Source organism: Aythya fuligula, chromosome 11 (assembly GCF_009819795.1).
Source record: "Aythya fuligula isolate bAytFul2 chromosome 11, bAytFul2.pri, whole genome shotgun sequence".
Taxonomy (NCBI): Eukaryota; Metazoa; Chordata; class Aves; order Anseriformes; family Anatidae; genus Aythya; species Aythya fuligula.
This window is the reverse complement of record NC_045569.1, coordinates 2,214,482-2,229,418: the sequence shown is the minus strand read 5'-3', so window position 1 is coordinate 2,229,418 and position 14,937 is coordinate 2,214,482. Positions and strand designations below refer to the sequence as shown.

The 14,937-nt window shown below is 34.9% G+C and overlaps 1 protein-coding gene across 1 annotated transcript in view; it reads left to right on the top strand.

Annotated features, from left to right (window-relative positions):
• The window catches only part of MYO5C (myosin VC), a 33,913-nt gene that overhangs the window by 2,466 nt on the left and 16,510 nt on the right, over positions 1 to 14,937 (top strand). The window contains exons 2-20 of the mRNA XM_032194540.1: positions 658 to 768; positions 1,435 to 1,600; positions 1,870 to 2,014; positions 2,431 to 2,587; positions 3,089 to 3,232; positions 4,129 to 4,210; positions 4,773 to 4,880; positions 5,415 to 5,521; positions 6,113 to 6,378; positions 6,877 to 6,958; positions 7,178 to 7,318; positions 8,048 to 8,173; positions 8,798 to 8,881; positions 9,752 to 9,886; positions 10,236 to 10,333; positions 11,718 to 11,804; positions 11,909 to 12,020; positions 13,301 to 13,512; positions 14,728 to 14,893. Coding sequence (XP_032050431.1) covers positions 658 to 768; positions 1,435 to 1,600; positions 1,870 to 2,014; positions 2,431 to 2,587; positions 3,089 to 3,232; positions 4,129 to 4,210; positions 4,773 to 4,880; positions 5,415 to 5,521; positions 6,113 to 6,378; positions 6,877 to 6,958; positions 7,178 to 7,318; positions 8,048 to 8,173; positions 8,798 to 8,881; positions 9,752 to 9,886; positions 10,236 to 10,333; positions 11,718 to 11,804; positions 11,909 to 12,020; positions 13,301 to 13,512; positions 14,728 to 14,893 — 2,529 coding nt within the window. The remainder of the gene's footprint in view (positions 1 to 657; positions 769 to 1,434; positions 1,601 to 1,869; positions 2,015 to 2,430; positions 2,588 to 3,088; positions 3,233 to 4,128; positions 4,211 to 4,772; positions 4,881 to 5,414; positions 5,522 to 6,112; positions 6,379 to 6,876; positions 6,959 to 7,177; positions 7,319 to 8,047; positions 8,174 to 8,797; positions 8,882 to 9,751; positions 9,887 to 10,235; positions 10,334 to 11,717; positions 11,805 to 11,908; positions 12,021 to 13,300; positions 13,513 to 14,727; positions 14,894 to 14,937) is intronic.

The following is a 14,937-nucleotide window of genomic DNA, read 5'->3' as shown; positions in this document are numbered from 1 at the left end:
GGAATGATTGCTGCTAAGGCAGCAGATTGCTTGTAAAGAAAACAACCTGCCAGTAGTGTTTGAAGTTCACCCCAGAATGGGGGAGGATGTTATTGGGAAGTTACATTTTGGTCCTGTTAGAAGAAAAGTAACTGTGTAGTCTCTTTCTTGTGTATATATTTGTACCTATGGCAAAATGATTTCTAAATTCAGTATCCTGTATTTGAATTCAAGGAAGTGATTTTCTAAGTTCTACTAAATGAGATACTTTCTCTGGTACTTGTTGCTCATTTGAATTCTCCTAAGAGTCAAGGCTGTGCTGTAAGCGTGTTTTATTCTTTATTCTTTATAGAGTGTTTGAAGAGCCTGGCAACAGCCTGGCCATTGTTCAGTTACTACTCTGAGTGCTGTTCTGCAGACTTCATGCTAAACAGGAGTAGAACAAGTATATTTGAAATTGTCTGTTGTCTCTCTCTCTCTTTTTTTTTTTTTTTCCCCTCAAGAAATCACTAAAGCACAAAAATACATCCCAATGAAAGTGTCAGAGCTAAGAGTAATCCCAGAGAGTCCTGGCATACACTTTAGCATTTAGGTTGCACTTGATTTTTTTGAAAACTATCTTTTTTATAGTCTTGTTTTATGATAATAGCTAACTGTTACCTTGTTTTTCTGTTGTAGTACAACAGGGTGTGGATCCCTGATAATGAAGAAGTTTGGCAGTCTGCAGAAATCACAAAAAACTACAAAGCTGGAGACCGTTTTCTCCAAGTGCAATTAGAAGATGGAACTGTAAGGAGAAAAGCCTTAATTACCGTGGGGTTTGCTGAGATACGTTTATGTAGAAACACAGGACTCATCGTCACTAAGTCTAAATGAATTTTCTGTATTTTCCTTTATGATCACTGCAGAATTATGATAACTCTGCAGTTACCAGAATTTTGAAATCTGTACAGTAAATAGCTGTAACAGCTCAAAATGTATGCATTTCTACCGTGTGCATCACATTAGGTTATGAGATTTATGTTGATGTAGAAAGATCGCTTTTGAAATGAGCAGTGAAGCTCATTGAAGTAAAGCAGAAGAGCAAGACATGTATATCTTCCATAGAGGTAGCAGTTGCATTTTTTTTCCCCACTAAAATTACTGCTTTATCTGAGATTTATTAATTTTGTTATCAGTGTTCTTTACTGAAGTAATATTTTGAAAATAGTATTTCCATATTTTTTCATTCCTATTCTGTAAATAAAATAATTAAATAATGTACCTTTCTTTTAATGAAAAAAGATCACCTTCTTATTTTCATGAGCTCTAGTCCCTTAAGTTCGGTGAGATGTATGGAATTGATTAAACACAAAATGAGACAGTGCTCCATCAACCCTGTAACTTTGTGTAAAGATAGTTTATACAGACATAATGTGTTTATTTTGTGATATTTCAAGTCATTTTTGTTGTCAGGAAATTAATTACCCTGTTGATCCAGCTGCTTTGCCACCTCTACGAAATCCCGACATACTTGTTGGTGAAAATGATCTCACTGCACTTAGTTATCTCCATGAACCAGCTGTTCTACACAATCTTAAAGTTCGTTTTGTGGAGTCTAAGCTTATCTACACCTATAGTGGTAAGCAAAGTCAAATGCAAGTTTTGTTTTTTAAAAAAAAAAACAAAAAACTTTAAAATAAAAAAGTAATCTTGGATTAGTTTGCAGGATGATGTGGGTGATGTGTCCCTTGAGTGTCTTGTAATTCACTGGAGTTTTTGTATGCGTATTCACGTGTCTGTTGATCATGTTATTTTACCTAGTTTAGAAAACGTTGCTACCTTGATTCAGTTTAACTGTCATTGCCAGTTTTCATTGCACTAACCTCTGTTTTATATGCTTGGTTATAGGAATAATTTTGGTTGCAATAAACCCCTATAAGCAGTTGCCAATATATGGAGATGCCATTATCCATGCATATAGTGGACAAAACATGGGGGACATGGATCCTCATATATTTGCTGTGGCAGAAGAAGCATACAAGCAAATGGCAAGGTTCAGTATGTTGTTTAATGTCCATAATTACGACTTAAAGTCTTGTGGCAGTCAGTGTTGATTGGAATTTGAATTAACCGTACTTACCTTTGGCTATTATGAATACTTTTGTATGGGTAACTAGAGAAGAAGTAAATACTTAACCAGCTGAGGAATTTATATAACTCATAACTATTTTTATTTTTGATAAAACGTTGTTTTAGCTGCATGAGTAACAATGACATCAGTCTAGAGATGTCATGTTACAACCAAAGTGGATTGAAAGAGAATGGATGAAAGGTGGAACTGATACGCGTTCACCACGGTTGTGTTTTCATACATTTCTTTCATATGTATAATTCTTATATCTATTTACATATATATATGCATACATTTTAGACACATCTGATTTAAACTGTCTAATTACTTGGTTTTAGAAATAACAAGAATCAGTCTATTATAGTAAGTGGAGAATCAGGAGCTGGAAAGACTGTGTCTGCAAGATACACTATGAGATACTTTGCCACTGTGAGTAAGTCTACCAGCAATGCACATGTGGAGGATAAAGTATTGGCATCCAATCCAATAACCGAGGTAAATTTCAGGGAATATCTGTCAAGTCTGTCAAGGAAAGAATTCCAAGTGCAGCTGAATGTCTTTGTTTGAAATCATTAGGGGACATTTTAGCTGACTGACTTAGACATCTAAATTAGAAATTTAGCCTCTGAATGTTCCTGATGGAAAAAGGTGGTCAGCTTCAGGAACACCAAGGTTCTGCATCACCTGCCAACAGCCCTCTGGAGGTACCAGTTTGCAAAAGTTTTATCTGACCACATCCTGTTAATGAGATGATAGGAGAAAAATAGTGAACAAGTTGTTTGCTTTTATTAATCAGAGTAGAAAATGGTTAAGGTTCTGTATGGTGAGAGAACATAATTTCCCTGCTTCTCATTCAACACAGTTGAATGCTGAATTTTGAATTTGATTCTTGAGCAAATAAGAGTTTAGGAATTTGAAGTTGAGTCACATTTTGAGAAATTTATTCTTATGAAAGATGCTAGTAAAACAAATTCTGAAAGTTTATCATTTTTGTAGGCTGTTGGCAATGCAAAAACCACACGGAATGACAATAGCAGTCGATTTGGAAAATACACTGAAATCAGTTTTGACCAGAGCTACCGAATAATTGGAGCCAACATGAGAACATATCTGCTTGAGAAATCTAGAGTTGTCTTTCAGGTATGTGAAATAAAAACAGTCAAAGCGAGTGTAGCCATTAATATGTTATCCTTTAACTATGCTGGTTTCATATAGAAAATAGGAAAACAGAAAATAGTTAAGTGAAATTCTTCAATAGTACATCTAATAAGCATTCGATTTCCTTTCTTCAGAGGAGCTAATCTCATTTAGAACACAGGACTGATTTTTTCCAGGTTCTTCCTTATATTAAGTGGAGAACATATTTGAGGAATGATTCCCTAATATAAGTGCAAGAAGTATTTGAGAAATCTGTGAATTGTGTCACACAGTGTGAATACGTAGGGTAAAAAAAACTGGCTGAAAACTTACAATGCCAGGGATTATTGCATGTGACCCATTACAGTGCCAGATATGATCATTATAATAAGAAAGTATTTAGTTTTACAAAGCTTTATTTTTTTACAAAGTTTTAGTAGTGTTTTAGTAGTATTGTAACTTTTTAAGTACTATGAGAAAATAGTTCTATAATTACTCTGTCTGAAAGATGGTATATAAAGAGAGTTTTCTGAGTTACCACAGTTCAGTGTTTCAGTTGGCACTCCTACACTGTTGCTCTTTCCAGTATTTGACAGTTGTTATTAGTAGATGGTTGTTCAGGTTGAAGAAATCATTAGAGTAAGAGCCTTGGGGGGAAAAAAAAAAACCCTCAGCATATCATTGATGGAAATGAAGCATACTGTATTTATCACTTTCAAAGCTCTTGCTGAAGTCAAAAGTGTGACTTTTTAATGATGGACAATTCCTTTGCTAAATGCTGTTGCAGTGGAATTTAGTCTTCAAGTATCAGTACCACTTTACAGGAGCTGAATATCAAATGTTTTTCTGTTTTATGTTGGTTTTCGTTCTGTAACAGTATTCTTTGCTTTCATTTACAGTCAGAGAATGAGAGAAATTACCATATATTTTATCAGTTGTGTGCATCTGCTATGCAACCTGAATTTCAGCATCTTAAATTGGGTAGGTCTCAAGAAAATAACCTACTCTTCACCTTTGCAATGCAGTATTTTGAAGAATGAATTTTCAAAAGCTATGATGTTAAGTGCTTTATAGCATAAATCTCACAGACTTATTACAGGACTTGCACTTTTAAGTCGCTTAGCTAGTAATCCTGTTTGAACTTGAGCAAATTGGTTGTAATTTGAGTACTACATGATCAAGTGTCTTTGAAAATATTATTCTAATTATGTAGTGGCAGATACCATAATGACAGTTTGGATTCTTGATTCATTTATCCACAGAGCAGCTTTAATGCCACCTGGAAGAACCAGGTCTTAGTTATATGTTTACTTACCTTTGTTCTTGTTTTTTAGTTAGATCACCTATTAAGATTGCTAGGCATTAGGAATACTGATTTGTGCCAACTAAATTGAGTTAGGCATATGGATTTCCATTGGAAAAAGGGCATCTTCAGCTCACTGCATGTGATAGAATCTTAAATTTTACAGTGTTACAAGTTTAATAATTGGCTATTCCCAGTCCTGAATTTTCCATCATTACAAGTTTTGCTTCTTGTCTCTAGGAAGTGCAGAAAAATTTAACTACACGAGAATGGGTGGTAATACAGTTATTGAAGGAGTTGATGACAGAGCAAATATGGTGGAGACTCAGAAGACATTTGCCTTACTGGGTAATTTATTGGAAATATCTACTACATGCATTTAAAATTTGTTTTTCTCTGAAATGGGCAAAGGGGGATTGTTTCTTAAATGTCCAAAAAGTTAGTAGTAATTATCAAAATTGTTTCCTTCATAGCATGTCTTCTGCACCATCGGTCTATTTTAAAATGCTAGGCAAGAACAAATGGCTATTAGCCAATAGTGTTCATTATAAATTCTCAAAATCACTAAGGGTTGGAGTCTGCTTAGATCTTAGGCTATTGTGTTGTGAAGGAAGTGGAATTAGAAGCTTCCTTATCCCTAATGTGGCTTGTGTGAAAGCCAAAGGAGACTCTAGCTGGCAGTTGTGGGAATACAGGGATTTGTCTAATCTCTCATTGAATCAGACAGGCAGAAAGTAGGCAGAACCAAGGGCTTTCACAGTAGTCTGCAGAGATGCTATAAAATTATTGGCTACACAACAAAGCAAGTAATGCAACGTTGTACTATTTTAATTAATTCTGTTTTTGAATTTTTAAAATAATCAAGAATTGTGGTTTTTTTAGGTCTGAAGGAAGATTTTCAAATGGATATTTTTAAAACACTGGCAGCGATCCTACACTTAGGCAATGTGGAAATAACTGCTGTTGGAGATGAAAGATCATCCATCAGTGTAAGGAAGTAGCTCACTGAGAAAACAGCATTTTTTATTATTATTTTCTCTGCCAAAAGACATTTAGCAATTTTTTTTCTAAATTTTGGGCCTCAAGAGCAGCATTAAATCTGGTATATACTAAACTTGCGAGATTTATCTGGCTTCGTATGTATACAAAGTGAATGTTTTATCTGAATCCTGTTTCTGCCCAAAAGCTGTTAGAAAAGCAATTTGGGACTGTTTGCAGAATAAAGGGAACAGCATTGTCAAAGCTGCTCAGAATGTGTCCCAGCAACAAGTCAAAAAGACTTGTCCCAGTACAAGTCAAAAATCAAGGACATCTGAACATAGATTAAAGTCACTTTTTCTTTCAACGTCTTTATCCAATGTATCTCACCCAGTCTGTTTTCTTTCCTATGTCAGTAGCTCTGTCCACCATTACTTGTTTTAGCTCTTAAGATTTTGCCAGACTAAGTGAACAGAAAATAAAACTCCCAGGCTGATGCCAGTTATGCTAGGATTTCACTGTCTAGACAACATTAAAGATATTAAATATAATCTAATAATATTTATTAAGTGCAATCTAATAATATTTATTTATCTTTAAAGCCAGAAGACAGTCATCTCAATATATTCTGTGAACTCCTGGATTTAAACTTTGACAAAATGATACAGTGGTTGTGCCACCGAAAGATTATCACTACCTCAGAGACTGTAATAAAACCAATGACAAAAGCTCAAGCTGTTAATGCAAGGGATGCTTTGGCAAAGAAGATATATTCTCATTTATTTGACTTCATTGTGGAAAGAATTAACCAAGCCTTGCAATTCACTGGCAAACAACATACTTTTATTGGTGTTTTGGACATTTATGGGTAAGAATGTCTCTAGAAAAAAAATGAATTAATTAAGTTTCAGTAAGATCAATGCTCTGCTATTGATTAACTTAGTGCCTTTTCTGTGAGGTTGATAAAAGGCACTTGTTAGTTTGTGTTGCTAATGAATCTGGAAGGTTTTGTTATACTAAAAAGTCTTAGTCATGCAATTTCTTTTGCATCCCGAGTAGCAGGAGTGTTCTGCAACTATAAATATTTTTTATGCATTTGTGAGTGATGTTAAATTTAACTTTCAATATGACACCTTTAGATTTAAATCTGGATTTTCTAGCTCTGTCATGTCTGGTAACATTAACCTGTAGGGAAATTTTGAAATGTCTTAGAAGCATCGTTACTATTATGGCTATTTATTTTTGTTTAGAATTATTAGATTAGGTCCAAAGTCTTACAAGAATATTATGATTTCTATTTAAATGTGAAGGGATTTTTTTTCTTCAATAAAATTGCATCATTTTTTTTTTATTTGACATGTTTCAGCTTTGAAACGTTTGATGTGAACAGTTTTGAACAATTTTGCATCAATTATGCTAATGAAAAACTACAGCTGCAATTTAACCTGGTATGTTCATTTCATTTAACAGTTCTTTCTTTGTGTGTAGTTCTATATGTATATATACACATATATAAACTTGTATATATACACGAATACTTCTGACAAGACAGACAAATACTGTACTACAAAACATAAATATTTTCATGTTCTGTATGCAATCACACACGTCCATACATATATTGCCTTAATTATAACCATATGTTTTCATAATTTTCATATATCTAGCATGTCTTTAAACTTGAACAAGAAGAATATATGAAGGAAGATATCCCATGGACTTTAATAGACTTTTATGACAACCAGCCTGTTATTGACCTTATTGAAGCTAAAATGGGTATTTTAGAACTTTTGGATGAAGAGTGCTTGGTAATTTGAAAATTCTTGTATTTATGAGCTTGTATAAAAATACAAAGATTTTTACAATTTGAGCTTGTGCATAAATCTTTATTTTCTCACTTTCAAGTAGAAAAAGCATTTTCATTATGAAATAAACAATACTTTCTCTCTATTTGGTTATTTTAATTGTAAGCCACTTATTCTTGTTTGTTTCTGTTTTATAAAATTAAGAACCAAGAGCTAAATTCTTGCCAAGAAGCTAACTCAGCAACTAGATTTCTTCACTGTGTGGTCAGTGTAGTGCTAGAACAGGTTAAGCAGAGATGCAGTGGGATCCCCTTCCTTGGATACTTTCAGGATCTGGGTTCATCTGAAAGTCTGTTGTAGTGGTGGTGGTAGTCTTGCTCTGAGCAGGAATTTGTTATACACAGTCTCCATGGTCCTCTTTCAATCAACATTTATAGAGTTCAATTATTCCCCAAGTCAATTATTTTGATACAAATATATATATATATATATCGCTTTCCTTTCTGCTCCTTTCTATTCATGTTGAATGCACTACACCTACATCTTCAGTCTTACTATTTTTTCCACTGGCAATTCTGAGAAGACAAAACCTTTTTGCTATTAGGCCTCCTAACTGACTGAGGATACATTATTTAGGTAGCATGTACTGATAGTAAGCAGTTTTGCTGTTCTAAAAAAACAGTGGAGTCCACAAGAGTTTTGTTAAGGAAATCTCCCTTCTCATTTTTACAGTTGCCTCATGGAACAGATGAAAACTGGCTTCAAAAGCTATATAATAATTTTGTCAACAAAAACACACTCTTTGAAAAGCCGAGGATGTCAAACACATCTTTCATCATTCAACACTTTGCTGATAAGGTAGGCTGTAAACAAGCCAGTTTTATTTCACCCTATCTCTAGAAGTATCTCTATCAGAAAAGAAACAATCTCATGGAGGAAATATTAACCACACTTTTTTGAAACTTCTGTATAATCCTTCTTCAGTATGTTTTACAATTTAGTTGTTGCTAATACTACCTGTAGCATCATTTAAACATAAGAGCTTAAAATCATAATTTTGAGAGTATAAAAATAAATCACAAAGATATAAAAGGAGAAAATGAGTGCAATATATAAATAAAATAGTTAAGATTGCAGTCTTTAACAAGTCTTAGTCACAGTTATTTACATTTCAAATTCAGTAGTCCTTTTTTGGTATTTTGGTTTGAAGATAGAGATATTTTTTCATAGAAAATAATGGTTAAAAGGGAAGGAAAGTAGTTCCTAATGAAGGCAGAAGGAAATTGCAGTTGATAGTGCATCCTGACAGTTTGTCCTGCTTCTAAACTTGCAGTCTGTATGTGCATATGCTTGCCATAGTGTAGCTGCTGAAAGCATTCAGGACTAATAAAGGACTGTTGGCCAACACAGTTTAGAGAATAAAAACTGTTTTGCTTACTGTTTGTTTGTGGTTGAAGTTAATGATTTAATCCCTTTGCACAGGTAGAATATAAATGTGAAGGATTTCTGGAAAAAAACAGGGATACAGTATATGAAGTATTGATGGAAATCTTGAAAGAGAGCAAGGTTTGTGAACAATCAATTATGATTAATTTTCTGAGTACCTAATTTCATTGGAATTAATTCAGATCTGATTGTAAAACTTTTTTCTAATAAAAAGTTATATATATTTAAAAAAAAAAACAAAAAAACAAACCATACCTATTCTTAGGTTGAATAAATCAGTTCATATACTAATTTTAATTAATATTCTTCAAGTGTGTGTTTTTAACATCAAAATCACATACAAGATTTAAATATGATATTCAATCTTCCATTTTGGAAGCATTCTGGAATCCTTTTTTTTTTGTCCCTACAGTCTTTATATGTAGCTTTGATAGGTGGCTTATCATTAACAGCTGCCTTTGTTTATTTTTCAGAAGAGTTTAAAGGAATTCCAGGGCAGGGAAAATATCAAATGTCTTATATGGGCTTGTCATTTCCCATCTTCTTGAAGGCCCATTCCCTTTCAGGCTGTAGGATTGCTAAGAAGCTAAGTTTATCTGACAAAAAACATGTTCTTAATTTAAATTAAATATCATGAGAAGCAGAATTTAAGTGGTTTATGTTTAAATCTGTATTTATTTCCATGTTTGCTCATATTGAAATACTGCATATTGCTCATATGCTCATATTGCACTTGCAGACCTACTTCACAGTTGTTGAGTTTTGTCTTTGAAGTGCCTAAATGCTTCATAATAGATTTAGGATTGTTGCAAATATTTCTTAAATTGTTGTTTATTTGCGGCTTAAAGATCAAGTTCAATGTCTTGCAATAACTGGCCTAAGCATTAAGATGGATGGCTTTTGCATTCTACATTGACTATAACATAATTTTACTTAAATGTTATTGCAGTTCCACAGTATTTACCTGTGATTCTTTCACCACACTTTTAGTTTCGTCTGTGCGCAAACTTTTTTCAAGAAAATCCAGTGTCCATTTCACCTTTCAGTTCAACTATAAACATCAAATCTGCAAGACCTGTTCTCAAGCCACCTAACAAGCAACTCCGGATGACTGTTGGCAGTAAGGTACTGGGTAAACATACAGTTCTGTGATGCTCGTAGTTTCAGGAAAGTGTATTGGGTAGTCTGAGAAAATGCTGTTGTATTGTACTGTTCACAAGGGAGTATCTGGTTTTCAGCAAGAACCAGTAACAATGCAGTACTCCAGGTCTGGGTATAAGTAGGTAAGCTTAATTTATATATAGGAGAGTGTTAGGAACAATATGACTGTTAAGTTTCTTGTTTTTAATATCTAAACCCTAAGAAAATCTGTGTTCAGACAAAACCTAACAAAGAATTAAAAGCCATAAGATTTGACTTTTTACTTAGCTGTAGATGTTTTACTGGTGAAACTGTTATGCCTGATATTTTCTAGTTTCGGAGTTCTTTGTCTTTGCTTATGGAGACACTTAATGCAACCACCCCTCATTATGTACGATGCATAAAGCCAAATGATGAAAAGCAGCCTTTTGAGTAAGTATGTTAGTGGTGTTGAGCTGTTGTATTATCGTAAAAATTAACACAGTTTTTTTGTTTCACATTAGCTCCATTGTTGCTGTTGAACAACTTTCCATACAGAATGTTTTTTATTTTCAAGATAACTGAAATAAAAAAAAATCTTACAAAAATAGTAGTAATTCAGTAATAATTGTTAATATCTTATAAATTCCTTATTATGATGAAGATCTTCAAGTTAGATATTAATGTTTGTGCATTTGTCATAACATTTAGGGGAAAAGGTTGTCTTACCTTTTAAACTGATAGATATTTTCTATACTTGTTATTTCTGTGTAGTATGGACTAGTATCCCTTCATATTTAGGGAATAAAAGCCACTGCCGTTTTTTTATGATCTTCACTTATGTCCACAGAAATATTTATAACATTAGAAGTCAGAAAAGCCAAACAAAAGTTTGTTTCATTTTACTCTTATAATACAGTCATGCATGCTCGATAGTTGTGTTTGCATAATTCCTGTGTCTAGCTGATAACCACCAACTAAGTAGGAGTTAGTGGGAGTAAGTAGGAGTTGGCCTTGATGCAGCTATTGGTTTGTTTTGTGGAAGCTCTTTAGTTTCGGGTATACAGCTTTCAATTGAAAGGTAACGTACTGACAAATGAAATATACGCCTTTGTCATAACTGAGAAAGAGGCAAACATTGCTGTGTTTCTAAGTGAATTTTTATTAGTATTAGCTCATTTTCTTGGAGCCAGACAAAATCTCTCCATGCAAAACATAACAACTTTCACTATCCCTGTGCCGAGACCTGATTGTTCTGTGTATTAGCAGTGAGGAGGAAAACAGCTTTGATAATGTAAAACTATGTGTGAATTAGACCACAAAAACATACTGTAAGTTTATGAAAGTACAACACAGTCTTCTGTGAGCCACAGGCATCTCTTTGCTAGTACTGGATCAGCACTAGCTTAGTGCTTTGTGGGCCTAGCAACTCTGGTCCAGAACTGGAAAGGGCCTTTCCATGCCTTTTGTTAGAAATTTTAAACCAAGGTATTCTTAAGTAAAATTTCTTGGTGTGATAAAGAATACCTAGAGAGAGTTACTTCCCAATAGATTGCTGAGAGAATTTATTTCTGTGTTGTTTTTTTGTTTTGTTTTGTTTTGTTTTATCCTAAGCACAATTGCCTTTTGCTGATAGGAGCTTCTTGAGGAACAAAAAGAAAAGCCAGATACTTTTTTTTTTTTTTTTTGTATGGGATAAGGAGTACGTCACTATATATAAAAAAAAAAGGGGAGCCCTGTGTCCTATGAGCAGAAATAGAATTCCAGCTAGTAGAATTGTTTTCATTATTATGTCAAGCTCAGCAAAAATGTAAAACATAACTTTTTGCTTTTTTAGGTTTGACTCAAAAAGGGTGGCTCAGCAACTGCGAGCATGTGGTGTTTTAGAAACTATTCGAATTAGTGCACAGAGCTATCCATCCAGGTAGGTATAGCAGTTGGTCTCCATAAGTCAAAAAAATAACCAAAAACCCACACTACCTTTTTTTAAAAAAACAAATTGCATTTTGCTACCTTTTTATTTTCCAGGTGGACTTACATTGAGTTTTTCAGCCGTTACAGCATTCTTATGACACAGCAAGAACTGTCTTTAAATGATAAGAAGCAGATTTGCAAGATTGTTTTGCAGCGGCTAATCCAGGTTAGTATGTGTGCACTGTTCCATTATGCATTGTAGCATCTGCTGTTAATTAAAGGTCTCTTTTCCCAAGCGTAGTACAGGAACTTAAACGGGAATAACACACTTACGTTATTACTATCTTTCTTGATTTAGTGTGTAGAACATAGGCTTGCAAGTCTATGACCTCATGAGTCATGATGTGACCATAGGCAGATGATTTCATCTCTCTGTGCTTAATATCTTCATTTTTTAAATGACAGATACTCTACCTGTATCTGCAAGTTAGTAAGTAGTAAATGATTTGCATTTACCAGTACTAGAACTTTATGCACACAACGGTGTTACACAGCATACTGAAGAACTGTTCTAAAAAAGTGCTATTTTGCATGTTGTGTGTTGAAACCAAAACACTTTCCCAACAGAGTATTTGACAGGGCCTTTGTAAACAGGTTAAGCAAGTTGTGTTTACTGTTCGGTTTACTGTAATGTGTTTTTTATTTTCCCCACCAATATAGAACTGAAAACCCTGGGTCCTCTTGCTTGTAGTTTTAGAAATACCTGATTGCTTTTTGTGTTTTGAGCGTCCTTGAATATGTATATATTTTTTTCCATTCCTCTGTCATGTCTCTACAACACAGAGCTATATATTAGCATTTATTCGCTACCTTCCATCTCAGAGGTGTCTGCAGTTCAATAATTTGTAGGTTTTGGGGAACACCAAGAATAAGCAGAGGCCATCACTTCACTGACAAGGCACAATTGCATAATTCCTGTTTTTTAGACAAGTCTGTATTGATGACACAGGTCCAAGTCAAGCCAGTGATTCAAGTCAGTATGTCAGAACTGAGTTCTAACTCAGGGATGTACAAAACCAAACACTGGTGTACTTGCAGCCTAGCTCCAGCAGAGTCCAAGAGTGAGAGCCTGAGCATAAAAGCTGCTTCTTCCTTGAGCTTTTGCTCTGAGAGCTCACAGATTCAAGGCTAGATGTGCACCCAAAGGTAGCTTTAAGTCCAAGGAACCGAATTCCTCTGAAAGGGATGAAGACATTGCTTACAAGACCTTAATGATAAGTCCAGACCCTCCTTTTAATTTGATCCTTTTAATCTGTTTATTTCCTGCTTTCTGGCTTTCTCCTCTGTCATATACTCTTGTATGTAATGAAGACAGAGAGGATATTCGTATTTGGCAAGATCGCGTCATTTCAGAATAGGTTGGTTAAAGTGACGATTTATAAAAGGAATAGAGTGTTTGGTCTACAATAACAGAATAAAAAATTAATATATCGTTTTCTTTTTCAGGATCCTAACCAGTATCAGTTTGGGAGAACAAAAATTTTCTTCAGAGCAGGACAGGTTGCTTACTTAGAAAAGCTACGATCAGATAAACTGAGACATGCATGCATCGTGATCCAAAAGAGCGTTCGAGGCTGGCTGCAGCAGAAGAAATTTCTTCGCATAAAACAAGCAGCTGTTACAATACAGCAGTATTTCCGTGGGCAGCGGACTGTACGGTATTTTTGGCTGATAAATTAGCTTGTTTTCAGGGCATGCCTGAAGGGATCTAGAAGGTCAAACTCATACCCAGCACTAATTTGGAAGTGTAATTTTTGCGTAAGAATAATCCGGATTGTATTTTTATCCTCTTTATTGTAATGATGTACTTGAAAAAGTTCAGGTTGTTTGGCTGATGAGAAGAAAGGCAATTTAGCAGATTTCAAATGTCTGCCAGGTTCCTGAGAGGTCTGTCTACCTGTGAGGAGCTTAGTCTTTAACTAGTGATATGTGACCCAGTAGTTGGCTTAGGGTTACTGCTTAGCTTTAGAGCCAGAGAAGAAATCAGGAAGCAGAAAGGAAAATCAGCTTGCAAGGATCTACAAATTAGTTTGTGCAAATTATTAGGAGGCATTGTGCAGCCAAGAAATAGTACAAGTCATTCAAAAAGCAGATGGAGGAGGGAGATGGCTGTATCTAGCCTTTGAAATTTTCAGAAAGACACCATCAGAAAATTGCTTGTGAAAAAAGACATGAAAGTTTGTGGGCTGCTCCCCCTACTCCATTTTCATTGAAGAAAAAGCTGTGTTTTAGGTGGTGGATGCCTGTTGTCAGTATCTTCTGCTTCTAGAAACTATCACCCTGAAGTAAGCCAGTGCTATGTGAGTTTACTGAGCTCTAGTAAGCTGCATGTTCTGTTTTCTGTGCATGTGGCCTGTAAGGAGGACACCCCAGCCATTGTAGCTATCAGCTCACATGAAATCCAGAAAAAAACAAACATATACAAGACTTTCAAATTGCTCTTGGAATCTTCTCCCCCAGTTCAGGGTTTAATTAGCACCCAGCAGTTACGAGCTGGGATTGACCATGGCACTTGAGTTGAGATCTGGCCATATGTAGTATGGAAAAGTGGTAACTTTTCCTTCCAGGAGCAACCTAAATGGAACAAGATACTAAGTAAATACACCCACCTCCTTTAGGGGACCCTTCATTGTTTTGGTCCCAATTGCACCTCCATCTTATACTTGGTTGATACAACTTTGCTTTTGTTAGTATAAACTAGTTGCATTGCAACTGTTGTCATGGAAGTAAGACTAAAATCTGTGTGTTTCACTAAAAGGAAATAGTTCTACATGATATTCACTGCCAACCAAACTATTTTTGTGTGATTTGTCTGGCTGAGGGAATGAGCATGAGAAATCAAATGTGATCTAAGTGATCTTTGTCTTTTGAAGGCAAGCCATAACTGCAAGAGCTCTGAAGCAAACATGGGCAGCTATAATTATTCAGAAATATTGCCGAGGTTACCTGGTCCGTAAACTTTGCCAGCTCATCCATGTGGCTGCTGTAACAATTCAAGCTTTTACAAGAGGATTTCTAGCAAGAAAAAAATACCGGAAGGTACAGTCAATTAAAAATTCTTATTTCAGTAGCTGGAAACAGCT